Source organism: Microtus pennsylvanicus, chromosome 11 (genome assembly GCF_037038515.1).
Source record: "Microtus pennsylvanicus isolate mMicPen1 chromosome 11, mMicPen1.hap1, whole genome shotgun sequence".
NCBI lineage: Eukaryota > Metazoa > Chordata > Mammalia > Rodentia > Cricetidae > Microtus > Microtus pennsylvanicus.
In genome coordinates, this window is record NC_134589.1 from 72,153,884 (window position 1) to 72,179,748 (window position 25,865).

Genomic DNA, 25,865 nt, shown 5'->3' on the forward strand with positions numbered 1-25,865 from the left:
GCAGTGACCAGTGACCTAAAGGCACTGCAGGAGCGCCTCACTCCCAGCTTCCCACAAGAAAGGCACCAAGTCTTGCTGCCTACTGACAATGTATTTATTATTTTTGACAACTTCATAAATCCATGTACTGAATTTTGATCATTTTTACCCTTTGTTATCTTTGTCCAAATCCCTCTCTTTTCCAGTGAAACTTTTGTCCTCCAACAAGCCCGTAAGGATTGCTTTCTAGAGACCAATGGGCTCAATTATCCTGGAGCCATCACAGAAAGAAAATGCTTTTTACTACCTTGATTCTGTGCCTCTCCCGAGCACCTTCCACAGAGCCCCCTTCACATCCTTGTTCCTCAGGGTATAAATCAGAGGGTTGAGCATGGGAGTGACTATGGTATAAAAAAGGGCAACAAACTTGCCCTCGTTCTCAGAATAACTGTCATTTGGTTGCAAGTATGTATAGATGGTTGAGCCATAAAACATAGAAACCACCAGGAGGTGGGACCCACAAGTCCCAAAAGCTTTTCTGCGGCCAGATATTGACTTGACTTTTAACACAGCCCTAGCAATGTGTGCGTAAGATCCTAGAATCAGTGTCGCGGGGAAAACCAAGATTATGGCTCTGGCCACAAACATCTTGGCCTCTGTTCCAGCTGTGTTCTTGCAAGCCAACTTGAGGAACACGGGCATCTCACAGAAGAAGTGATTCAGTCGATAGCCACAGAGAGGCATGGCCATCATGAGGCCTGTCTGAATCAGAGAGTTGACAAGGCCCGCTACCCATGATGAGATGGCCAGCGCCTGGCACAGAAGTGGGTGCATAATGGTTGTGTACAGGAGCGGACGGCACACAGCAGCGTAGCGGTCAAAGGCCATCACCACTAGAAGCATACTTTCTGTGGAGCCCAGGGCAAGGACACTGAAGAGCTGAGCCACACACCTTCCGTATGTGATGGTATGGTCGTGTCCCTCAATATTGATCAGGAGCTGGGGCACAGTGCTGGTGGTGTAGCAGAGGTCCAGGAAGGAGAGGTGGGAGAGGAAGAAGTACATGGGAGTGTGTAGTCGGAGGTCCACGTGTGACAAGGCAATGATGGTGGTGTTGCCAAAGAGAGTTAAGGAGTAGAAAATCAAAACGTAGATAAAAAGAATGAGTTCCAGTTGAGGCCAGTCAGAGAAGCCCACCAAAATGAAGCCTTTGCCCAAACTGGCATTGAAGTCTCCCATAGCCTTTGACCTGTACAACAGCGGAATACAATTCAGAGTATCTGTTGAAGAAAATGCATTAAGACATTGTTCAGAGCATTCTTCCATCAGCCCTAAATCATCTGTTTTATCATTCAATTCTGTTTTATTCAGGCTTTTATTCTTACTTTTCTATAAAATGAACCTCTCTGGATTGGGAACGATGTCATCTTTATTTGAACTATAGCTCGGCTAATTGTTCCAAGACTTTAGCCTGACCCTTCAGTATTATGGACCCAAACTTTCTTATTCCAGAGTAAGGAAGTGCTTTGAAAATCTAAGGTCTACGTCATACCATAAGTATTCTATGTTGTTATCTTTGGTTCCTTTTTTTTGGCTTATTTGTTAGCTCATTTCAGATTTGAATCCAGGCTCAGCCAGGTGGCAATCACAATTTTGACCCTTGGGTCCTCATTTGCTGCCTTCTGCACCATGGATAGAAGCTCCACTTGCAGTATTTGCCATCTGTCACAGAAGACTGAGAAGCAGTTTCCTTTCTTTGGGGTGAAAATACAAAGAAATGTGTTCCTTATGATTAGTAAGAAGGATGGCCTCCCTTGACGCTGCTTCTTCAACTAAAAATGTCCGTAATTCAACTCCATAGAAAAAGCCATTTTCTCCTCTCTACCCAAGCCCTTTCTGAAACTATTTCCTTCTAGTTCCTCCTGTTCACTTGATGACATTCATGCCACACATCTTTGTCTCTCTAGGAGCTCCTCTGTGGTAGAGGACAAGCTAAACATAAAAATAAGTATTAGCGTATATCACAGAAATAACAAATAATGAATAAACATTTTTATCTCTTTATGGCACTGAGGATGCCAAAGTGAATGCTGCTTTCATTCAAGGTGCACCATGGCTGTTGAATAAACTTTCTTCAGAGCAACATGTGCGTTTACCTTTTTAGAGTTCATGAAAGCTAATTTCCTCTAAGCCTGCAGATTGACGGCTAACGCACCGGTGGGTGGTGGAGGTGTGAGAGGCATAGACTATCGCTCTCCTCAAAAGATGGGCGCTTCTTATAAAAATATAAGCAAAGTTCTATGAAAGCTTGCCGAGGAGAGAGAAACAGAGTGTCATTCCAAAGTCTAGCCTACAACTAGTATGAGGTGATTCTGTGAACCTAACTAGTCCCTCTTCTGTCAAGTTTAGCAACGTGGAATCTTACCGTCAATGGGTCAATGCTGAACTCAGTGCCTTTAGGTCTGTATCATGGCCCCAGAGAACAACCCTAGCATGGGCCAGCTGGGCCTCCTACTCTGAAATACTCACTTCTGGGAGTCTGAGCTTAGTAACCTAAAGTAAAAAAAAGTAAAATGAAGAAAATAGTTTGCTCCAAGCAATTTGGGTGGTGGCGAAATAATGCATCATGTATATTACAAACATTTGTTTGTGTTTTCTCTTAAACCTGCTCTGCCTTCATAATTAGCAGTTAACTTGTGCAAATTAGGGTGCTTAGTTCACTCGGCATTGTGATGTCCAACATTCACTGCAGAAACTGGAAAACAACGATCTTATTGACTAACTGATTGGATGAATAAATGAATGAATGAATACATTTCTAACCCTGGCACCATGTCTGATGTACACAATTGTTCCTCACTTAGTGACACAGGGTTTTTGTTCACTCCCATTGTATACTTCTAACAATGATTTTATATTGTGGCATATGTAAATACCACTTTTCATTTTTTAATTTTGTGCGTATGTGTGTTTTGTCTGCATGTATTTCTGTAAGTATGCTATATATGACTGATGCCCACAGAGTTCAGAAGAGGGCACTGAATCCCCTAGAGCCAGAATGACAGGTGACTGTGGGTGCTGGGAATTGAACCCAGGTCCTCTGTAAAAGCAACAAGTGCTCTTAACCACTGAGCCCTGTCTCCACCCTCCAACTAATACACTTTCAATCAGCAAAGCTTAGCGCTACTTCTAATATGATAAACAAATGAACAATGAGCCAAGGTATTCAATATGATAAAGCTCAGAGCCTTACTTACATCACTAATGATCATTTTAATGAATAAAAACTTGGATAATTTTGAATCAGAGGCATGAAATTTAATTTTCAGCATTTCTGCTGTCAGCTAGATGCTCTACCCAGGGCTGGCAACACTCGGGAGAAGCTGGGGACTAAATGGACAGACCCAGAAACATAGAGCCCCAAACCCTAAAACCAGGGACTCCAGGCTTCAGAAGTCAACCTATGGCTTCTGGGTTAGGGATGGGGGCCATCTTCAATTAATAACTACTTGCAAATGAAAACTGAGTTCTCTCCAAGGGAGTCTCTCTGGGGAAACAACCACTCTCAAGGGAGGCTGCGTGCCCAGCAAGAGATGGCCGGCAGAGAATGAACTCAGTGCCGTCTTTGGAGGTTCTTCAATTCCTAATGTCGTGTCAGAGAATTTTTTAAACCTTATTATCAATTTTAACTTTATATTGTCAATATATATTTGTCTATTTTCTTACCCTACAGGTTCTTTGCATATATATTATGACTTCCAATTTAGTGTGTTTATATGATTCCTGAGTGTGGCTTCTGTGTCTGCCTCTGTTTCTTGCACCTTGCACCCTTTCCCTTCTATCTATCTGCTTTATTTTATTCTGGTGAGTTAGTTTTTGTTTTATCTTATTATATTATGTTGTGTTTTATTATTATCCCTGAGAAGCCTGTTTGTTTTCTAAAGGGAGACAGAAAGGGCACAGTGGATCTGGATGGGAGGGGAGGTGGAGAAGAACGGGGAGGAGCAGAAGGAGGGGAAATCATAAGAAGGCTATATTATGTGAGAAAAAAACTATTTTTAATAAAAGGCGTGAAAAAAGAATCTGACCTTATTGCTATAGATTGGAATTTCAGTGCCCTGGGTTTTAACTACCAGTGGCCCCGGCACTTTATGCCTATGCAATCCTTAGCTTCCAGCACCAGTGAGCAGCAGTGGGAGGCAGCAGCAGGCTGCAGTGGGGAGCAGGCTGCAGTGGGGAGCAGGCTGCAGTGGGGAGCAGAGGCAGCAGGCTGAAGTAGGGAGCGGAAAGCAGCAGGCTACAACTACCCTTCTAGGGGGTGAACAAGGGAAGTTCATTCCTTCTGCTCTGAGTGAAAGTGATTGGTAGATTTTTCCAAGGCTTGTGATGACAAAAATACAAAATCTAGTTTAAGGTTCTTAAAAGAAATAAGCCTGGAATAAGCAGCAGGAATGGTGGTATGGACTCCTGGAAGCATCTGTGGTGTGTTCAGAACAGCTGAGCTGCCATGAGGGAAGTCTGACCCGTGGTCACTGAGTGCCAACTTGGCTGATGGTCCTCTGCTCACAGAAGCCAGGATCCAGGAAAGGGTCTATCAGCTCTCTACTGGAGCTTTAAATTTCTCCAGCATCCAACATCTTGTTTATTTAAAGCAAAAATAAGCATGAAAAGGTTTGTTTACTACATATATGCAAAGAACACTAAAAAGACCCAGTAGAGTGTACATGTGTGCATAAAACAATAACAATTAAAAGATAAGCAGTCATGAATTTGAGAGGGGGTGGGAGGATGGAAAAAGTTGGAGTGGGGAGAAAGAGAGATATGAAATAAATATATTACTCATATGTGAAAGTCTCAAAAATAGAAATTTAAATTGAAAAGGGAAAATAGTTACTGCATATAAATAAAGAGTTATTATTAGCATCGACAGTACTCTCCTCTCCAACAAATACCCACAGAGACAGCTGGAACACTTTACCTCTCTCAGTCACAGTTGGGCAACTGCATAACGGAGCACACCCAACTGTAGAACTTCCGACTAGTTCACAAGAATGTAGACGGCAACCTCACAGGCCACATTAACTCCGAGAAAGAAAAACAGTTAGCTATGCCACACTTCCAAGAACATTACAAAGCAAGAGTAGTTTTAAGAATACATCAATCAGTCACTGGAATGGAAGAGAGAGGCCAGGAACAAATCTTAGCGCACAGCCAACTGCTATTTTCTAAGGACACCAGGAAGACACAAAGAATAAAGGATAGTCTCTCACATAAGCAGTGCTGGAAGAAATGTATTTCCACAGGCAAAGGTTAAGGCTGCAACTCTCAAACACCCTTCACAAAACTCAGTTCAGCAATGACAAGAGCAGACACCACCACTGGCAACATCATGAGAGACACTGTAAGAGAAAGAAGCCAGATTTGGAGAATGGGATGATTGATCTTCAGAACTAAACATCCAAGATCAGCTGTAGTATCTTAAAGCCCTCATAGACTGCTGTTAAGGACACCCTGTGTCCACCACAGGTGACTTCACCGTGCCTGCATTTGACACACTTCTACTGCTTAGGATCCAGTCATTGCATTTATGACATACTACAAATGCCTCCACTCTTCCCTGGGATCCTGCTCACATCCACTTACACTGCTCACAAAAAGAAGACCCCAGATTAACCAAATCCCATGATGCTTGAAGTCTTTCACCTCTCTTGAATAGTTGCACATTACTCCTCATTTGTATGTGGCATTGGACTTCTGGCAAACTCCGTAGAGTGAAACCTATCATTCACAAGCCAGGAGTTGTGAGCACACTAATAGGCTCCATTCTAGACAAAAATAAGTGAGAAGATGGGCAGAATTCGGCTTCCTGCCAACAGCTCTAGTGTACACCGCTGAGAAGGGTGGGAAAGTTCTCACGATGGGATCATACACAGTAATCACAAGGCTCCTTCCAAAAAACAACAGTCGTCCTGCACTGAAAGAAACAATATGTAAACTATACCAGATCCGATTGTCCTCCAGCGGAGGTAGGACTTTCAAAGTGACTATTTCCTTAAGAATTTCCCATATCTCATTCCAGCAAAAGGAGAAAATTAGGTCAGGCTGATATAACTGGTTCCTGGTAGCTCCTGAGCAGCTATTTAAGATTGACAGGGGATCCCTCTGTATTTTCATATTTGTTTTAAAGTATGCTATCCAATGCTTCTGTGCTGGTTGAAGGATGTCACACCGACTAGTCATCTGAAAGTATCCTGGATGAATACTGGGTGTCTTCATGGCACAGTTTAGATGAAAAACCAGGATGCTTAAAAGCGGGAGTGATGGCTTATATACAAGCTTAAATATTTCTCCTACAGAAAAGGGGATGGCCTTTCTTTGTTCTCCGCAGGGCAGAATGAGGCCCAATGCCTGAAATATAGCAAAGATCAAACTGTGGCTAAATATAAAACAAGAAAACAACCCTGAGAAATTCTAAGAATGGCAGTCTCAAAGTGCACATATTTCTGCTTTTAAATTGTCTTTTAAAATGCCTTACTTGTAACCTCTGGAAGAACCACAAAGAAACTTGACATTTGCGTGTTTGAAACTCTTGACTGAGATCCTCAAGAACCTCTGTTTATCTCCCAGTGTGTCTGCCTGGATATGTGTGTGAATATTTGCGGCTTCCATAAATAATAAACTAGTGTGCAGTGCTGGGAATCAGTCCCAAGACTCCCCCACACACTTGGCAGGGATGCTACCACCAACCTACACTGTCAGTAGTAACATACTTGATATCTGATAAGATGAAAATGTCCTTCATACCGAGGCACTGAGTTAATGACATTGTCTGACTGTAGTGGAGCTACCTTTGAGAAAAAAATAACCAACAGAATCCTATGTCTGAAGACAGGAGGGGTCTGGCAGATTCCTTGGTCATCACCCTCTTTACTAAAGCATCCATCTTTCAATGTGAACTCAGTGCTGTCCCTCCTTTTACGTCTCTATATGTGACTCTCTCCTCAGCCTCTGGAGAACAGGACTCTCAACGAGAGCTGAGCAGGCACCAAATCATCCAACACTCCTTCTCCACCAGTCTGTGCTTCTACAGACTCAATCCCTCTCTCCTGCCCACACCACCTGAAAAATCACACCACATCCACTTCATCCCATTGTATTTAGCTGATCTGCAAACTCCTTGATGAAATATTTAAAACACACTAACATTTTGTAGTAGAAGACCAGAAAATAAAGGGTTTTGTCAGCTTAATTAAAATTCAAAGATTTAATGAATTAATTACATATCAAACTCTGACGCCCCGCATGAAACACTGACCCCGAATAAGAATCCTCTTTCATCCTCAGCTACTCTAATAAACTGTTCCTCACTTATTTTCAGCATCTCTGACCCTGGTTGTGATCTGTTTCCTGGTTCTGATGTCTACAATTTGCTTTGCATCTTAAATGCTAGGCATCAAAATACTGAGATTTAGAAGGTCTATGAATCTAGAGAATCCCACTGAGTCTTACCACAATCCTGGGGAGGAAAATTGGGTTGACTTCCCTCAATCCTGCTGGCTTCTAGTAAATATGAAACCCATTCCACACTGATGTCATTTAGAAGTGTTTGAGGAAGGCCTGTTTCTCTTCAGTCCCAACTGCATCTGTGGTATGGCAGGCTGGATCACAGCTCTGCTCCTGGAGAAATCATTCTTTCTTGAGGCCACCTCGCCCAGCAGGCTCACCTGCTGAGGCCCATAACTAAGGGACAGGAAATAGCCTGTGCTGTTCTCTGACTCCCTCACCATAGACAACTGGCCCTAGACAGCTCCTGACCTTAAGGCAGACTTTTCCATGCCCACCCTTGGGACATTGCCTGGGCCTCCTTAATAGAAGTGGAAACATGACTGTTTACTCAAGTGTGGCCTTGGAGACCTCTGGGGACCCTGAGCCAATTACACTTAGTTGACTGATTCTCCAGGCTCTATCTGTTCTCCACAGTTCTTTCTATCCCTCATACACTGCCCAATCCAATGTGACCAAAGAGGTTCTCAAAACACATCTTTTCATACAACTTGTGCAAATTGAGTGAGTATATTCCTCATACTTTTTCGCTACCTTGACCCAAATCAAATCAGCCTATCAGGCCATATTCCATGTCTTCCATAGCACAAACAAGTTCACCCTCATCCAAATGTGAACTTCTATCCAAGGAATTTCCATTTTCAACTTATTCACATGAGTGGGGATTATGTGTCCAACTAAAATCTGATGCTTTGTGTTGCTCTCATGCAAATTCTACTTCAAAATTAGTAGTTCCTCTTTTATTTCCTGATTTTGCCCAAAAATAAAGCTAAAAATTGAAGACATTGATTTTTTTTGTCATTGTGTGTCAACTGGAATGCTTAGGTGAAAGAAAAGTTGACAGACAGCACAATGCTGTGCTGGGGGGCTTCTAGAAAATGTAAAGATCACCAATATTTCACAGGAGAAAATGAATACTAAACCTGTCCTAAAGTGGACAGATATCCCTAGAGCATGAAGTACATGGGCTGTCAGATCTGAGGGTTCAGCTTGAGAAGCAGGCGTTACAGGTCAGAATGCAGCACTCGGGACTGATCCAGCATGAGTATCACAAGTTGGGCCTGCCAAGACCACCATGGGAAGTGCAATGCACAGTGGCCTTGTGTCAGCAGGGTACCCCAGGATGAGGACGGCTTGTGGGGTGGAGCCTTCTATCCACACTGCTGCCCCCAACAATCAAATGATCATCAGCAGTAAGGAGATCCGTGTGTACTGTACTGTACTTTACCGGTATATCTCATTAAATATCCCACTAGACGCTCAACACCAACTGGCACTTATTTAAAACAGGTGATGGTAGTCCTCCAGAGATCCTCCCCACTCTCTGTAAAAAGGTTTTGTTGCATATTGGTACACTCTTGAGCATCTCACTGGTTTGTAAAGGCACCTGTAAGAACTATACAGATATCACTTCAAGAGCTAGACCAAAACACCACACAAAAGTGAGAAACGGCATTCCTAGGAGCCTTGAGGTTGTTGGGTAAAAGTTCCAATGAGAAGAATGGGCCACTTCTCTGAGTTGTTGGCCCCAGAAGGTCCTTGAGGCCCCATACATTGTAACACTATTGCTGATGGTGTTGGTGGATGCTAGATGTAGATGGTGCATTTTTATTGCTGAAGACATCGCAGGCTTTGGCTATCAGACATGGAAAATAAAGCTAGGACTAAACTGGTAGCTAGAAGGCACCACATTGACGTCTGGAGGAGAACTGTCACCACCAATTCCACTCAATTATAGACCCCACGTGTTTCATTTCCAACATGCCAGACAAGCTGTGTCCTCAGGTGCAATGGTAGCATGACTGTTTTGGGTGAAATGCTTGTCAGCTGAATTTGCAGTCTATTCCTTAAAACCACAGGAATCACAAAAGGTACAATAAGCCTGAAAGAGAAGGTCAGAGGTCCCAGTGAGGATGCTCCTACTATTACTTTCTTAAGTTAACATAAAGTAACTGCCAAATTAGATTTTAAACTTCCACATTTGTGCCCCCCCCTCTCTCCCTCTGTGTGTGTGTGTGTGTGTGTGTGTGTGTGTATACTTATGGATCATTACTACTTTTAGGTTCAATTGTTCATGGAGAGATACTTCTTTTTTGCATCAAGAAGTACAAAGTAGATTCACAACTGTCTGTGCTTCTGAAACCAAGTAACCGTTGCTCTGGCATAGTGGCCCGATACTATATGTAAATGGAGAAAAACTTCTAACATTCATAACACTCCCTTCAAGGTTCAGGAACAGCTGGAGATGAGGGAGCAGAATAAATGTGAGCCCCCAAAGAGAAGGTCCAGTCTGTGTAGTTATTTCCTCTGCTTTTAAACTTTCCCTCCTTGAATACAGAAAGAGGTTCCTTAAGGATCAGAAAGTAAACCAAAAAAAAAAAATTCTCAAAAAGTTCCTGAAACTACCAAGATTTACAACAGCTTTCCCAAGTTTATATGAGCAGAGACAACTGCTAGGGAGAAGAGACTGTGTCTGGCTGGCTCAGACACCTGCACGCTGTGCTGGGAAGTCCAGGATGTGGTTTCGTGAGTCATCACCCATACTGGGGTGTGCTTTTTGTAATGCCTTTGAGCCAGCCACACTCCTGTAAGTAACCCCAAATAAATTTCCTGCTTTGTGCTAAGGCAGAGTTGAGTGAAACAACTTCTTTGGTTTGTCATGGTTGCTCTATCTTAGGTTAACAGATGTTTGCTCACAGCTGCCCAGGAAATTCACAAAACACGTTTCGAGTTGAGAACTATATTTTTGCATCAACCAAAGAATACAACAAAATGTAACAAAATTGGTAATGCTGAGAAAAGATTAATGACATGGTATGTAAAATATGTTCCAAACATAAGCAAAATTAGTGGAATATTGTTATGATAAAATGTGATTCAGTTAGCACAAAATTTATCATGCTTACAAAAGTCAATCGACAGAGATACCTGCACTTTTAAACAGAAACCACTATTTAAATACATGGAAGTAAACAAAGTAATGAAAATCTGGTTATCCCAGAAAACAGAGATGAATAGAAAAGAAACGGAGCCCCAATATCAACTTTCATGTGTCTGGTCAAACAGTGAAAAGAAGCCTATTCCTTTGATTATTTTTAATTTCAATTACTAATTTTCATGGAAATACAGATTATATTCTCTACAAATTTATGCGTCAGGATATATATATATATACATATATATGTGTGTATATATTATAGATTTCTTTGAAAATTTCTTAGTTTACTCTTTCTATAATCATTTTCCCTGTTCTCGTCTGTATCAAACTGGAGAGGAATGTTGGCAGCTGCTGTAACAGATACGGTTCTAGGAGATCTTTCTTGCTTTGATGCAGTGTGTGTAATAACAGTTTTGCTTTTTTCTCCAAGAAGATAAGTGAGCCCATCTCTGAAATTCACACTCTACATGAAGTAGCTCTGCTCATCATCAGCTTCCTTATTCCAAGCAAAGAGTGGTAAGCCCGAATGTGAGAGGCCCTGAGTTATGACTGAAGCCAGAGGGGTCATGATACAGAAGGGCAATGGGGTGATATTGATGCCCCACTTAGTCATGATGGTTCACATCCATGCACATGCATGTGACCCTACATGGACACACTATGCTATAAATTTTTTATACAGGCAGTAAGTTAGGAGAGAAAAGTGGTGTTGAGGAAAAGGGAGAAATTTGAAGGAGGAACTGTGGGTGGATTTGATCAAAGCACAGCACATAAATGTATGGATATTAAATTAAAATGAACATACAGAAAGGATAGAAAGTCAGAGTGAAGTCATGCCCTCTGCCCGGGCTCACAGTGTCCACTGTGTGACACATTGGGAATCTGACTTTGAGTGTTGCGCTTCAGAATAAAAAGTCCTCTGACACACAAACTGGACAAGAACCAATCCGGTTCCTGTGAGTGCTCACAGTCCACTCTTCCCTGCCAAGAACCCAGTCCATTTCCTCAAGTGCTCACAAGAAAGCTCTCCCAGTCTCCTCTATGGGAAGTTGTGCCTGAATGTATACTTATGCTTGCTGAGCAGTAATGACAGTAACCAAGAGAGCAGATCCCCAATCCAACTTCCAAACTAGGGAAGTCTTATGCCTCCTAGGGAAAGTTTTATTTTATTGTGTTAATTTATTTATTATATATACATACACACGTGCATCCACTTACACACAGTCAGAGGACTTGTCTATCTCTTTCCATGACGAGAAATTGAGGAATCAAACTCAGATCAGCAGACATGACAACAAGTGCCTTTGTCTGCTGAGCCATCTTGCCAGCCCAGGACTGATTTTGTGTTTCTGTTTTATATGCTTTGACAGTTTCATGAATGTACATAATTAATTGTACTTGTTTAACAACCCACCCCTTCTTCCACTGAAACCCTCTGGACTTACAGGTTACAAAATGTTTCACTGATCATCTTTCCCTCTCTACCCCGTGGCTGTGGCTCTCCCTAGCACACTCCACAGAGCCCCCTTCACATCCTTGTTCCTAAGGGTATAGATCAGAGGGTTGAGCATGGGGGTGATGATGGTATAGAAAAGGGCAACAAACTTTCCTTTGCTCTCAGAATAGCTGTTTTTCGGTTGTAAGTATGTGTAGATGGCCGAGCCATAAAAGAGAGAAACTACCAGGAGGTGGGACCCACAAGTTCCAAAAGCCTTTCTGCGTCCAGCCATTGACTTGATCTTCAGCACTGCCCTGGCGATCTGTGCATAGGAGCCTAGAATGAGTATGGCTGGAACTGCAACAATCACCACTCTGGCCACAAACATCTTGGCCTCTGTTCCTTCTGTGTCCTCACAGGCCAACTTGAGGAACACGGGCATCTCACAGAAGAAGTGATTCATTCGATGGCCACAGAGGGGCATAGCCATCATGAGACTTGTCTGAATCAGAGAGTTCAAGAGGCCTCCCAACCAGGAGACTATAGCCAATGCCTGGCAGAGAACAGGGTGCATGATGGTCGTGTAGTGCAGGGGACGACACACAGCAGCATAGCGGTCAAAGGCCATCACCACCAGGAGCAAACTCTCTGTGGAGCCCAGAGCAAGAGATGTGAACAGCTGAGCTACACACCCACCATAGCTGATGGTCCTGTCTAGTCCATGGAGGTTGATCAGGAGCTGGGGCACAGTGCTGGTGGTGTAGCAGAGGTCCAGGAAGGAGAGGTGGGAGAGGAAGAAGTACATGGGAGTGTGCAGTCGAACGTCCATTCGGGAGAGAGCAATGATGGCGGTGTTGCCAAAGAGAGTCAAAGAGTAGAAAATCAAAATATAAGTAAAGAAGATGAGTTCTAGTTGAGGCCAGTCTGAGAAGCCCACCAAAATGAAGCTTCCTCCCAAGCTGGTATTGAAGTTTCTCATATCCTTTGACATGAACAAGTACTGGAAGGTAAATCAGGGCATCCTAAGACATCCTAAGACAGGGTTCATATACAGTTTAGATTATTCCTCAGGTAATACTAAATCATGAGTTTTATTATCTGTTCTGCTATTCAGTTCACATCCCTCCAGCCTTGTGGTCTTACTCTTTTCTACTTTAGGCATAATATCTCCACTAGGAATGATATCATCTGTATTTGAGCCATATCACTGTTGCCTTCTTGTTCCTAGACTTTACCCCTACCTCTCCATCATGTTCTCATTACATTGAGATTTGGATCAACTCCGTATCATGGAAATTGCTCTAAAACTATTGTGAAACCAGTTGTGGGAAAATCAGAGGCATAGCCACACAAAGGAGGACTGCAGTTTAGACCCACAACATCCACAGAACCCCCTCCTCTGCTCAGTACATCAGTAAGTTGTTAGGCTCAATTGTGTCTTTATTATCGTATGGCTACATCATCAACTTATTGAACCAGCATGGAGGTTCTATCTGGCCTCTCTCGTCCAACAACGTTATTACTGACTTGGAGATAAAAGTGGTATGAAAATTGCCTCGTATTGGGGAAAACCTGGTTTTCTTATCAGAACTGTAAACTTCTTACATTATTGATGAGCTCTTCATATTCAGAGACACTCAGAAACACACAGAGAGATGAGCATAGATACCAGTCTTTGTGATATGGAGCAGCAGCAGTATCCGATATGTCAGTGCCCAAATGCTTGGAACTTGATAAAATGAGTTAGATCAGCACTATGTCATTCAAAGTTAATTTGAATAAACAAAATATGCTAAATCTCACCCAATTTCCCCTCCTTATAGTGTGTATTCCACCTTCTCATTAGCCTCTGGAGAACCGGACTCTCAACGAGAGCTGAGTTGGCACCAAATCATCCAACACTCCTTCTGCACCAGTCTGTGCTTCTACAGACTCAATCCCTCTCTCCTGCCCACACCACCTGAAAAATCACACCACATCCACTTTATCCCATTGCATTTAGCTGATCCTTGATGAAATATTTAATAACACACTAACATTTTGTAGTAGAAGACCAGCAAACAAAGGTTCTTGTCATCTTAACTAAAATTCAAAGACTTAATGAATTAATTACATATCAAACTCTGACTCTGTACAGAGAACACTGACCCCAAATAAGAATCCTCTTTCATCCTTCTGCTTTAATAAACTGTTCTTCACTTATTTTCAGCATCTCTGACCCTGGTTGTGATCCGTCTCTTGGTTCTGATGTCTACAAATTGGTTTGCATCTTAGATCCTAGGCATCAAAATATTGAGATTTAGAAGGTCTATGAATCCAGAGAATCCCACCGTGTCTTACTCACCACAGTCCTGGGGAGGAAAATTGGGTTGACTTCCCTCAATCCTGCTTGCTTCTGGTAAATATGAAACCCATTCCAGAACAATGTCACCTAGAAGTGTTTGAGGAAGGCCTGTTTCTCTTCAGTCCCAACTGCATCTGCGGTGTGGCAGGCTGGATCACAGCTCTGCTCCTGGAGAAATCATTCGTTCTTGGGGCCACCTCGCCCAGCAGGCTCACCTGCTGAAGCCCATAATTAAGGGGCAGAAAATAGACCGTACTGTTTTCTGACTCCCTCACCATAGACAACTGGTCCTAGGCAGGAGCTGGTATATCATCCAACTTGACCTTAAGGCAGACTTTTCCATGCCCACCCTTGGGACATTGTCTGGGCCTTCTTAATAAAAGTGGAAACATGACTGTTTACTCAAGTGTGGCCTTGGAGACCTCTGGGGACCCTGAGCCAATTACAATTAGTTGACTGATTCTTCAGGATCTATCTGCTCTCCACAGTTCTTTCTATCCCTCATACACTGCCCAATCCAACGTGGTCACAAACACATCTTTTTATATGGTTTGTGCAATTCCTCATACTTTCCCTACTTGGGCCAAAATCGAATCTGCCTTTCTAGCAGACCATATTTCATGTCTTTTATAACCCAAACAAGTTCACTGTCATCTGAATGTCTTCTTTACTTGGAATTTTTGTCTTAAGTTTGTTAAGTTGTTAAGTTCCATGGAAGAAAGACATTTGGATGATGGTGAACTTGTTTTGGTTATCGAAGACATGGAATATAGTCTGATAGAAAAGTTCGTTTACATGAATGTGGATTATTTTTCCAACTAAAATCTGATGCTTTGTATTGCTCTCATCCAAACTCTACTTCAAAATTAGATATTTTACTTTATACCCTGATTTTGTCCTAAACAAAGCTAAAAATTGAAAATATTGATTTTTTTTATCCCTGTGTGTCAGCTGGAATGCCTAGGTGATAAGTGGACAGACAGCCCAATGCTGTGCTGGGGCTGTTCTGAAAAATGTAAAGACTACCAACACTTTACAGGAAAAAATAATAAACCTGTCCTAAAATGAACAGATATCCCTAGAGCATGTAGTAATGGGAAATAAAGCTAGGACTAAATGGTGGCTCCTCCTTTTCAGTTGCCTTTTGAGGAGCTAGAGGGCACCACATTGACGTCTGGAGGAGAATTGTCACCACCAATTCCACTCAGCTATAGACACCATGTGCTTCATTTCCAACATGCCAGACAAGCTGTGTGCTCGGGTGCAATGGTAGCATGACTGTTTAGGGTGAATTGCTTGTCAGCTGAATTTGAGGTCCATTCCTAAGCACCAAAGGGATCACAAATGATGCTTTAAGCCAGAAGAAGGAGGTCAGAGGTTCCAGTGAGGATGCTCCTACTTTATTTTCTTGAGGGAATATAAAGCAACTGACAAATTATCTTTAAACATTTGTGTGTGTGTGTGTGTGTGTGTGTGTGTCTGTGGTATGTGTACTTACAGATCATTACTACTGTTAGCCTCAATTGTTCATGGTGGGGGCGACTTTTCTTTTGCATCAAGAAGTACAAAGTAGATACACAACTTCACGTTCTTCTGAAACCAAGTAACCGTTGCTCTGGCATAGTGGCCCGATACTATTTGTAAATGGAGAAAAACTTTCTAACATTCATATCACTCCCTTCAAGGTTCGGGAACAGCTGGAGATGAGGGAGTAGAATGAATGTGAGCCCCCAAAGAGAAGGTCCAGTCTGTGTAGTTATTTCCTCTGCTTTTAAACTTTCCCTCCTTGCAGACAGAAAGAGGTTCCTCAAGGTTCAGAGTAAACCAAAAAAAAAAAAAAAAAACACCCAAATATCAAGAAGTTCTTGAAACTAACAAGATTTACAACAGCTTTCCCAAGTTTACATGAGCAGAGACAACTGCTAGGGAGAAGAGACTGTGTCTGGCTGGCTCAGACACCTGCACGCTGTGCTGGGAAGTCCAGGATGTGGTTTCCTGGGTCATCACCCATACTGGGGTGTACTTTTTGGAAATGCCTTTGAGCCAGCCACACTCCTGTAAGTAACCCCAAATAAATTCCCTGCTTTGCTAAGGCAGAGTTGGGTAAAACAACTTCTTTGGTTTGTCATGGTTGCTCTATCTTAGGTTAACAGATGTTTGCTCACAGCTGCCCAGGAAATTCACAAGACACCTTTTGAGTTGAGAACTGTATATTTGCATCAACCAAAGAATACAACACAATGTAACAAAATCAGTAATGCTGAGAAATGATTAATGACATGGTATGTAAAATAAGTTCCAAACATAAGCAAAATTAGTGGAATATCATTATAATAAAATGTGATTCAGTTAACACAAATTTATCATACTTACAAAAGTCTATCAACAAAGATACCTGCACTTTTAAATATAAACCACTATTTAAATACATGGAAGTAAATGAAAGTGATTGAAATCTGGTTGTCAAAGAAAACAGAGATGCAGAGAAGTAAAGCAAATAGAGCCCCCAATATCAACTTTCACGTGTCTGCTCAAACAGTAAATACTAGCCTCTTCCTTTGCTTCTTTTCAATTTTAATTACTAATTTTCTTAGAAATATAGATTTTATTCTATATAATTTATGCATCAGGATTTTCTTCTATATAAATATATGCATATATAAACTATGGAGTTCTTTGAATATTTTTCTCTTAGTTTACTCTTTGTATAATCATTTTCCCTGTCCTTATCTGTACCGAACTGGAGAGGAATGTTGGCAGCTGCTGTAACAGATACGGTTCTAGGAGATCTTTCTTGCCTTTTGCAGTATGTGTAATTAACGGTTTTGCCTTTTTCTCCAAGAAGATAAGTGAGCCCATCTCTGAAATTCACACTCTGCATGAAGTAGCTCTGCTCATCATCAGCTTCCTTATTCCAAGCAAAGAGTGGTAAGCCCGAATGTGAGAGGCCTTCAGAGAGACCCTGAGTTATGACTGAAGCCAGAGGGGTCATGATACAGAAGGACAATGGGGTGATATTGATGCCCCACTTAGTCCTGATGGTTCACATCCATGCACATGCATGTTACCCTACATGGACACACTGTGCTATAAATTTTTTATAAAGGCATTAAGTTAGGAGAGAAAAGTGGTGTTGAGGAAAAGGGGAGAAATTTGAAGGAGGAACTGTGGGTGGATTTGATCAAAGCACAGCACATAAATGTATGGATATTAAATTAAAATGAACATACAGAAAGGATAGAAAGTCAGAGTGAAGTCATGCCCTCTGCCCGGGCTCACAGTGTCCACTGTGTGACACATTGGGAATCTGACTTTGAGTGTTGCACTTCAGAATAAAAAGTCCTCTGACACACAAACTGGACAAGAACCAATCCGGTTCCTGTGAGTGCTCACAGTCCACTCTTCCCTGCCAAGAACCCTGTCCATTTCCTCAAGTGCTCACAAGAAACCTCTCCCAGTCTCCTTCTGTGGGATATTGCAGCTGAATGCACACTTATTCTTGCTGAGCAATAATGACAGACAGCAACCCAGAGAACAGATCCCCACTCCAACTTCCAAACAAGGACCGGCACTAAGGCTTTGTGCCTCCTGGGGACTGTTTTCTTCTGCTTTAATTTTTATAATGTTTATTTATTTTACACACACACATACATCCATACTTGTATGGAGGTCAGAGGACTTGACTATCTCCTTTCACCATGGGGAATTGAGGAATCAAACTCACATCCTTGGGCTGGGCAGCAAGTGCCTTTGTCTGCTGAACCATCCTGCCAGCCCAGGACTGATTTTTTTCTGCTTGTTTGATTTTATTTTCCCATTTTTATAAATTTGACAGTTTCATTAATATACATAATTATTGTATCTGTTTTGACACCAAATACCCCTCTCCCACTGAAACCCTCGGGACTCACATACTGTAAAATGTTTCACTGATCATCTTTCCCTTTCTACCCCGTGGCTGTGGCTCTCCCTAGCACCCTCCACAGAGCCCCCTTCACATCTTTGTTCCTCAAGGTATAAATCAGAGGGTTGAGCATGGGGGTGATGATACTATAAAAAAGAGCAACAAACTTCCCTTTGCTCTCGGAATAGCTGCCCTTGGGTTGTAAGTATGTGTAGATGGCCGAGCCATAGAACAGAGAAACTACCAGGAGGTGGGACCCACAAGTCCCTGCAGCCTTTCTGCAGGCAGCCATTGACTTGACCTTCAGCACTGCCCTGGCAATCTGTGCATAGGAGCCTAGAATGAGTATGGCTGGAACTGCAACAATCACCACTCTGGCCACAAACATCTTGGCCTCTGTTCCTTCTGTGTCCTCACAGGCCAGCTTGAGGAACACGGGCATCTCACAGAAGAAGTGATTCATTCGATGGCCACAGAGGGGCATGGCCATCATGAGACTTGTCTGGATCAGAGAGTTCAAGAGGCCTCCCAACCAGGAGACAATAGCCAATGCCTGGCAGAGAACAGGGTGCATGATGGTCGTGTAGTGCAGGGGACGACACACAGCAGCATAGCGGTCAAAGGCCATCACCACCAGGAGCAAACTCTCTGTGGAGCCCAGAGCAAGAAATATGAACAGCTGAGCTACACACCCACCATAGCTGATGGTCCTGTCCAGGCCAAGGAGGTTGATCAGGAGCTGGGGCACAGTGCTGGTGGTGAAGCAGAGGTCCAGGAAGGAGAGGTGGGAGAGGAAGAAGTACATGGGAGTGTGCAGTCGAACGTCCATTCGGGAGAGAACAATGATGGTGGTGTTGCCAAAGAGAGTCAGAGAGTAGAAAATCAAAATATAAATAAAGAAGATGGGTTCTAGTTGAGGCCAGTCTGAGAAGCCCACCAAAATGAAGCGTCCTCCCAAGCTGGTGTTGAAGCTTTCCATAGCCTTTGACATGAACAAGTACCAGAAGGTAAATCAGGGCATCCTAAGACATCCTAAGACAGGGTTCAAATACAGTTTAGAGTATTCCTCAGGTACTCCTAAATCATGAGTTTTATTATCTGTTCTGCTATTCAGTTCACATCCCTCCAGCCTTGTGGTCTTACTCTTTTCTACTTTAGGCATAATATCTCCACTAGGAATGATATCATCTGTATTTGAGCCATATCACTGTTGCCTTCTTGTTCCTAGACTTTACCCCTACCTCTCCATCATGTTCTCATTACATTGAGATTTGGATCTACCCAGTATCATGGAAATTGCTCTAAAACTATTGTGAAACCAGTTGTGCGAAAGACACAGACTTATAACCTATGCTACACAAGCGAGAACTGGAATTCTGACCCCCAATATCCACATAACCTCCTCTGCTGCTCAGAAACACCAGTCAGTCGTCAGATTCAAATGTGTCTTTGTTATCGCAGGACCGCATCATCAACTTACTGCACCAGCGTGGAGGTTCTATCTGGCCTCTCATCCAACAACGTTATTACTGACTTGGAGATAGAAGTGGTACAGAAACTGCCTCTTACAGCAGAAGCCCTGGGTTTATTATCAGAACTGTAAACTTCTTACATTATTGATGAGACCTTCATATACAGAGACACTCAGAAACGCACAGAGAGATAAGCATACATACTCACCAGTCTTTGTGATGTGGAACATCAGCATATTAGATATGTCAGTGCCTAAATGCTTGGAGCTTGATAAAATGAGTTAGATCAACGCTGGGTCATTTAACGATACTTTAAATGTATAAGAATGTATTAAATCTAACCGAATGTCCCCTTTTGCTTGCATATTCAACCTTCTCATTATCCTCTGGAGAGCTGAACACTCAACCAAAGCTGAGTGGGTACCTGAACTCCTTCTGCATCAGTCTGGACTTTCTCTGACTCAGTCATTCTCTCATGCCAACACAAACGCCCACTCTAGAGCCACTACACCGCATTTATTTGTTCCTGTAAATATTTATGGTGATCTTCAAGACTCCTTGATGAAATATTTAATAATAACTCACAATCATTCTGCAGTATAGGACCAGAGAATACAATGAGTACAGTGTGCTTAATTGAAATTCCCACGCAGTACCTTGCCTCAAATTAAGAGGAATCCTCTTCCATCTTCTGCCTGCCCCGCGAATAAATTGTTCTTCATTTAGTTTCCACAGTTTTAGACATGGTTCTGTTTTCTGTCTCCTGAATCTGATATCTTCAATTTTCTTTTCATCTTAGATACTAGCCATCTCAGAGATTGAGTTTTGAGAGGGACTGTAAAACCTGCATAGCTTACCAACTCTGTCCTCACTAGAGTTCTGGGTAAAAAAACAATTGTGCTTACCTTCCTCAATTCTATCTGGAAGATCATGTGAGACCTGCTCCTCTTTGGCCCTGATTTCCTCTGTGATGTGGAGGATTGGAGGCCTGCTGTGATTGTAAATAAGTCTTATTTATATGTATGGCTGTCTTCCCCAACAGTCTTGCCTGTCCGGGCACACAACTATGAAGAAGGAAGTGTCCTCGGCTGCGCTCTGCTCACTTATCTAACCAAGACTAGGAAGGACCTGGTAAATTATTAAACCATCTTTTCCCCTCTGGACATTGTCTAGACCTCTTTAACAGCAGTGGCAACAGAATTATTTATCATCTGTGGCCTTTGAGACCTGTGGGCCCCAATGTGGCAATTATAACTGACTGGCTGGTTCTCCAAAATGTTCTTGCTATCCTCAGCTCCTCTATTCCCCACACACTGCCCAGTCTCAGTCCCTCTATTCCCCACACACTGCCCAGTCCAAGCCCCTATATACCCCAAACACTGCCCACTCCAGGCCCCTATATTCACATAACACTGTCCAGTCTCAGCTCTGTTGGTAAAGGGGCTGCTTGTTTGTTCCCGCCCACCCAGCTAGCTTTGACCCAAAATAACCACACAGAAACTGTATTAATTAAATCACTGCTTGGCCATTAGCTCTAGCATCTTATTGGCTAACTCTTACATATTAGTTTAACCCATTTCTATCACCACAAGGTTGTGGCCTACCAGCAAAGTTTCAGCACGTCTATCTCCAGCAGCAGCTCCATGGCGTCTCTTGACTCTGCCCTGCTTCCTCCCAGCATTCAGCCTAGCTTTCCCTGCCTACCTAAGTCTCGGCTCCTCTACTCCCCTCACTGCACAGTCTCAGCTCCTCTACTCCCCTCACTGCACAGTCTCAGCACCTCTACTCCCCTCACTGCACAGTCTCAGCTCCTCTACTCCCCTCACTGCACAGTCTCAGCTCCTCTACTCCCCTCACTGCACAGTCTCAGCTCCTCTACTCCCCTCACTGCACAGTCTCAGCTCCTCTACTCCCCACACTCACCGCACAGTCTCAGCTCCTCTACTCCCCTCACTGCACAGTCTCAGCTCCTCTACTCCCCCACACTCACCGCACAGTCTCAGCTCCTCTACTCCCCCACACTGCACAGTCTCAGCTCCTCTACTCCCCTCACTGCACAGTCTCAGCTCCTCTACTCCCCTCACTGCACAGTCTCAGCTCCTCTACTCCCCTCACTGCACAGTCTCAGCTCCTCTACTCCCCACACTGCACAGTCTCAGCTCCTCTACTCCCCACACTGCACAGTCTCAGCTCCTCTACTCCCCACACTGCACAGTCTCAGCTCCTCTACTCCCCCACACTCACCGCACAGTCTCAGCTCCTCTACTCCCCCACACTGCACAGTCTCAGCTCCTCTACTCCCCTCACTGCACAGTCTCAGCTCCTCTACTCCCCTCACTGCACAGTCTCAGCTCCTCTACTCCCCACACTGCACAGTCTCAGCTCCTCTACTCCCCTCACTGCACAGTCTCAGCTCCTCTACTCCTCTTACTGCACAGTCTCAGCTCCTCTACTCCCCCACACTCACTGCACAGTCTCAGCTCCTCTACTCCCCTCACTGCACAGTCTCAGCTCCTCTACTCCTCTCACTGCACAGTCTCAGCTCCTCTACTCCTCTCACTGCACAGTCTCAGCTCCTCTACTCCCCACACTGCACAGTCTCAGCTCCTCTACTCCCCCACACTCACGGCACAGTCTCAGCTCCTCTACTCCCCTCACTGCACAGTCTCAGCTCCTCTACTCCCCACACTGCACAGTCTCAGCTCCTCTACTCCTCTCACTGCACAGTCTCAGCTCCTCTACTCCCCACACTGCACAGTCTCAGCTCCTCTACTCCCCAACACTCACTGCACAGTCTCAGCTCCTCTACTCCCCACACTGCACAGTCTCAGTTTCTCTACTCCTCACTGCACAGTCTCAGCTCCTCTACTCCCCCACACTCACTGCACAGTCTCAGCTCCTCTACTCCCCTCACTGCACAGTCTCAGCTCCTCTACTCCCCTCACTGCACAGTCTCAGCTCCTCTACTCCCCACACTGCACAGTCTCTGCTCCTCTACTCCCCACACTGCACAGTCTCAGCTCCTCTACTCCCCACACTGCACAGTCTCAGCTCCTCTACTCCTCACTGCACAGTCTCAGCTCCTCTACTCCCCACACTGCACAGTCTCAGCTCCTCTACTCCTCTCACTGTACAGTATCAGCTCCTCTACACCTCTCACTGCACAGTCTCAGCTCCTCTACTCCCCACACTGCACAGTCTCAGCTCCTCTACTCCCCACACTGCACAGTCTCAGCTCCTCTACTCCCCCACACTCACTGCACAGTCTCAGCTCCTCTACTTCCCACACTGCACAGTCTCAGTTCCTCTACTCCTCACTGCACAGTCTCAGCTCCTCTACTCCCCCACACTCACTGCACAGTCTCAGCTCCTCTACTCCCCACACTGCACAGTCTCAGTTCCTCTACTCCTAACTGCACAGTCTCAGCTCCTCTACTCCCCCACACTCACTGCACAGTCTCAGCTCCTCTACTCCCCTCACTGCACAGTCTCAGCTTCTCTACTCCTCTCACTGCACAGTCTCAGCTCATCTACTCCCCTCACTGCACAGTCTCAGCTCCTCTACTCCCCACACTGCACAGTCTCAGCTCCTCTACTCCCCTCACTGCACAGTCTCAGCTCCTCTACTCCCCACACTGCACATTCTCAGCTCCTCTACTCCCCTCACTGCACAGTCTCAGCTCCTCTACTCCCCTCACTGCACAGTCTCAGCTCCTCTACTCCCCTCACTGCACAGTCTCAGCTCCTCTACTCCCCACACTGCACAGTCTCAGCTCCTCTACTCCCCTCACTGCACAGTCTCAGCTCCTCTACTCCCCACACTGCACAGTCTCAGTTCCTCTACTCCCCCACACTCACTGCACAGTCTCAGCTCCTCTACTCCCCTCACTGCACAGTCTCAGCTCCTCTACTCCTCTCACTGCACAGTCTCAGCTCCTCTACTCCCCTCACTGCACAGTCTCAGCTCCTCTACTCCTCTCACTGCACAGTCTCAGCTCCTCTACTCCCCTCACTGCACAGTCTCAGCTCCTCTACTCCCCACACTGCACAGTCTCAGCTCCTCTACTCTCCACACTGCACAGTCTCAGCTCCTCTACTCCCCACACTGCACAGTCTCAGCTCCTCTACTCCTCTCACTGTACAGTCTCAGCTCCTCTACTCCTCTCACTGCACAGTCTCAGCTCCTCTACTCCTCTCACTGCACAGTCTCAGCTCCTCTACTCCCCACACTGCACAGTCTCAGCTCCTCTACTCCACACACTGCACAGTCTCAGCTCCTCTACTCCCCACACTGCACAATCTCAGCTCCTCTACTCCCCACACTGCACAGTCTCAGCTCCTCTACTCCCCACACTGCACAGTCTCAGCTCCTCTACTCCCCACACTGCACAGTCTCAGTTCCTCTACTCCCCACACTGCACAGTCTCAGCTCCTCTACTCCCCACACTGCACAGTCTCAGCTCCTCTACTCCCCTCACTGCACAGTCTCAGCTCCTCTACTCCTCTTACTGCACAGTCTCAGCTCCTCTACTCCCCCACACTCACTGCACAGTCTCAGCTCCTCTACTCCCCACACTGCACAGTCTCAGCTCCTCTACTCCCCACACACACTGCACAGTCTCAGCTCCTCTACTCCTCTCACTGCACAGTCTCAGCTCCTCTACTCCTCTTACTGCACAGTCTCAGCTCCTCTACTCCCCCACACTCACTGCACAGTCTCAGCTCCTCTACTCCCCACACTGCACAGTCTCAGCTCCTCTACTCCCCCACACTCACTGCACAGTCTCAGCTCCTCTACTCCCCTCACTGCACAGTCTCAGCTCCTCTACTCCTCTTACTGCACAGTCTCAGCTCCTCTACTCCCCCACACTCACTGCACAGTCTCAGCTCCTCTACTCCCCACACTGCACAGTCTCAGCTCCTCTACTCCCCACACTGCACAGTCTCAGCTCCTCTACTCCCCACACACACTGCACAGTCTCAGCTCCTCTACTCCTCTCACTGCACAGTCTCAGCTCCTCTACTCCTCTTACTGCACAGTCTCAGCTCCTCTACTCCCCCACACTCACTGCACAGTCTCAGCTCCTCTACTCCCCACACTGCACAGTCTCAGCTCCTCTACTCCCCCACACTCACTGCACAGTCTCAGCTCCTCTACTCCCCTCACTGCACAGTCTCAGCTCCTCTACTCCTCTTACTGCACAGTCTCAGCTCCTCTACTCCCCCACACTCACTGCACAGTCTCAGCTCCTCTACTCCCCACACTGCACAGTCTCAGCTCCTCTACTCCCCCACACTCACTGCACAGTCTCAGCTCCTCTACTCCCCACACTGCACAGTCTCAGCTCCTCTACTCCCCCACACTCACTGCACAGTCTCAGCTCCTCTACTCCTCTCACTGCACAGTCTCAGCTCCTCTACTCCTCTCACTGCACAGTCTCAGCTCCTCTACTCCCCACACTGCACAGTCTCAGCTCCTCTACTCCCCCACACTCACGGCACAGTCTCAGCTCCTCTACTCCCCTCACTGCACAGTCTCAGCTCCTCTACTCCCCACACTGCACAGTCTCAGCTCCTCTACTCCTCTCACTGCACAGTCTCAGCTCCTCTACTCTCCACACTGCACAGTCTCAGCTCCTCTACTCCCCCACACTCACTGCACAGTCTCAGCTCCTCTACTCCCCACACTGCACAGTCTCAGTTCCTCTACTCCTCACTGCACAGTCTCAGCTCCTCTACTCCCCCACACTCACTGCACAGTCTCAGCTCCTCTACTCCCCTCACTGCACAGTCTCAGCTCCTCTACTCCCCTCACTGCACAGTCTCAGCTCCTCTACTCCCCACACTGCACAGTCTCTGCTCCTCTACTCCCCACACTGCACAGTCTCAGCTCCTCTACTCCCCACACTGCACAGTCTCAGCTCCTCTACTCCTCACTGCACAGTCTCAGCTCCTCTACTCCCCACACTGCACAGTCTCAGCTCCTCTACTCCTCTCACTGCACAGTCTCAGCTCCTCTACTCCCCACACTGCACAGTCTCAGCTCCTCTACTCCCCCACACTCACTGCACAGTCTCAGCTCCTCTACTTCCCACACTGCACAGTCTCAGTTCCTCTACTCCTCACTGCACAGTCTCAGCTCCTCTACTCCCCCACCCTCACTGCACAGTCTCAGCTCCTCTACTCCCCACACTGCACAGTCTCAGTTCCTCTACTCCTAACTGCAC

The 25,865-nt window shown here is 45.1% G+C and overlaps 3 protein-coding genes across 3 annotated transcripts; all 3 read right to left on the bottom strand.

Annotated features, from left to right (window-relative positions):
• Nucleotides 1–282: 282 nt before the first annotated feature.
• LOC142859470 (olfactory receptor 2Y1B-like) lies at nucleotides 283–1,218 on the bottom strand. The gene has a single exon (XM_075989641.1). It carries the CDS (start codon nucleotides 1,216–1,218, stop codon nucleotides 283–285), a length of 936 nt encoding a protein of 311 aa, XP_075845756.1.
• A 10,743-nt stretch (nucleotides 1,219–11,961) lies between these two features.
• Nucleotides 11,962–12,897, bottom strand: LOC142859471 (olfactory receptor 2Y1B). Its single transcript, XM_075989642.1, has one exon. It carries the CDS (start codon nucleotides 12,895–12,897, stop codon nucleotides 11,962–11,964), a length of 936 nt encoding a protein of 311 aa, XP_075845757.1.
• Nucleotides 12,898–18,209: 5,312 nt separating this feature from the next.
• On the bottom strand, nucleotides 18,210–19,145 carry LOC142859472 (olfactory receptor 2Y1B-like). The gene has a single exon (XM_075989643.1). It carries the CDS (start codon nucleotides 19,143–19,145, stop codon nucleotides 18,210–18,212), a length of 936 nt encoding a protein of 311 aa, XP_075845758.1.
• Between the last annotated feature and the right edge of the window lie 6,720 nt (nucleotides 19,146–25,865).

What these genes read in the sequence shown, in the direction of transcription:
- LOC142859470 (XM_075989641.1), bottom strand. Translation starts at nt 1,218, where the DNA reads ATGGGAGACTTCAATGCCAGTTTGGGCAAAGGCTTCATTTTGGTGGGC.
- LOC142859471 (XM_075989642.1), bottom strand. Translation starts at nt 12,897, where the DNA reads ATGAGAAACTTCAATACCAGCTTGGGAGGAAGCTTCATTTTGGTGGGC.
- LOC142859472 (XM_075989643.1), bottom strand. Translation starts at nt 19,145, where the DNA reads ATGGAAAGCTTCAACACCAGCTTGGGAGGACGCTTCATTTTGGTGGGC.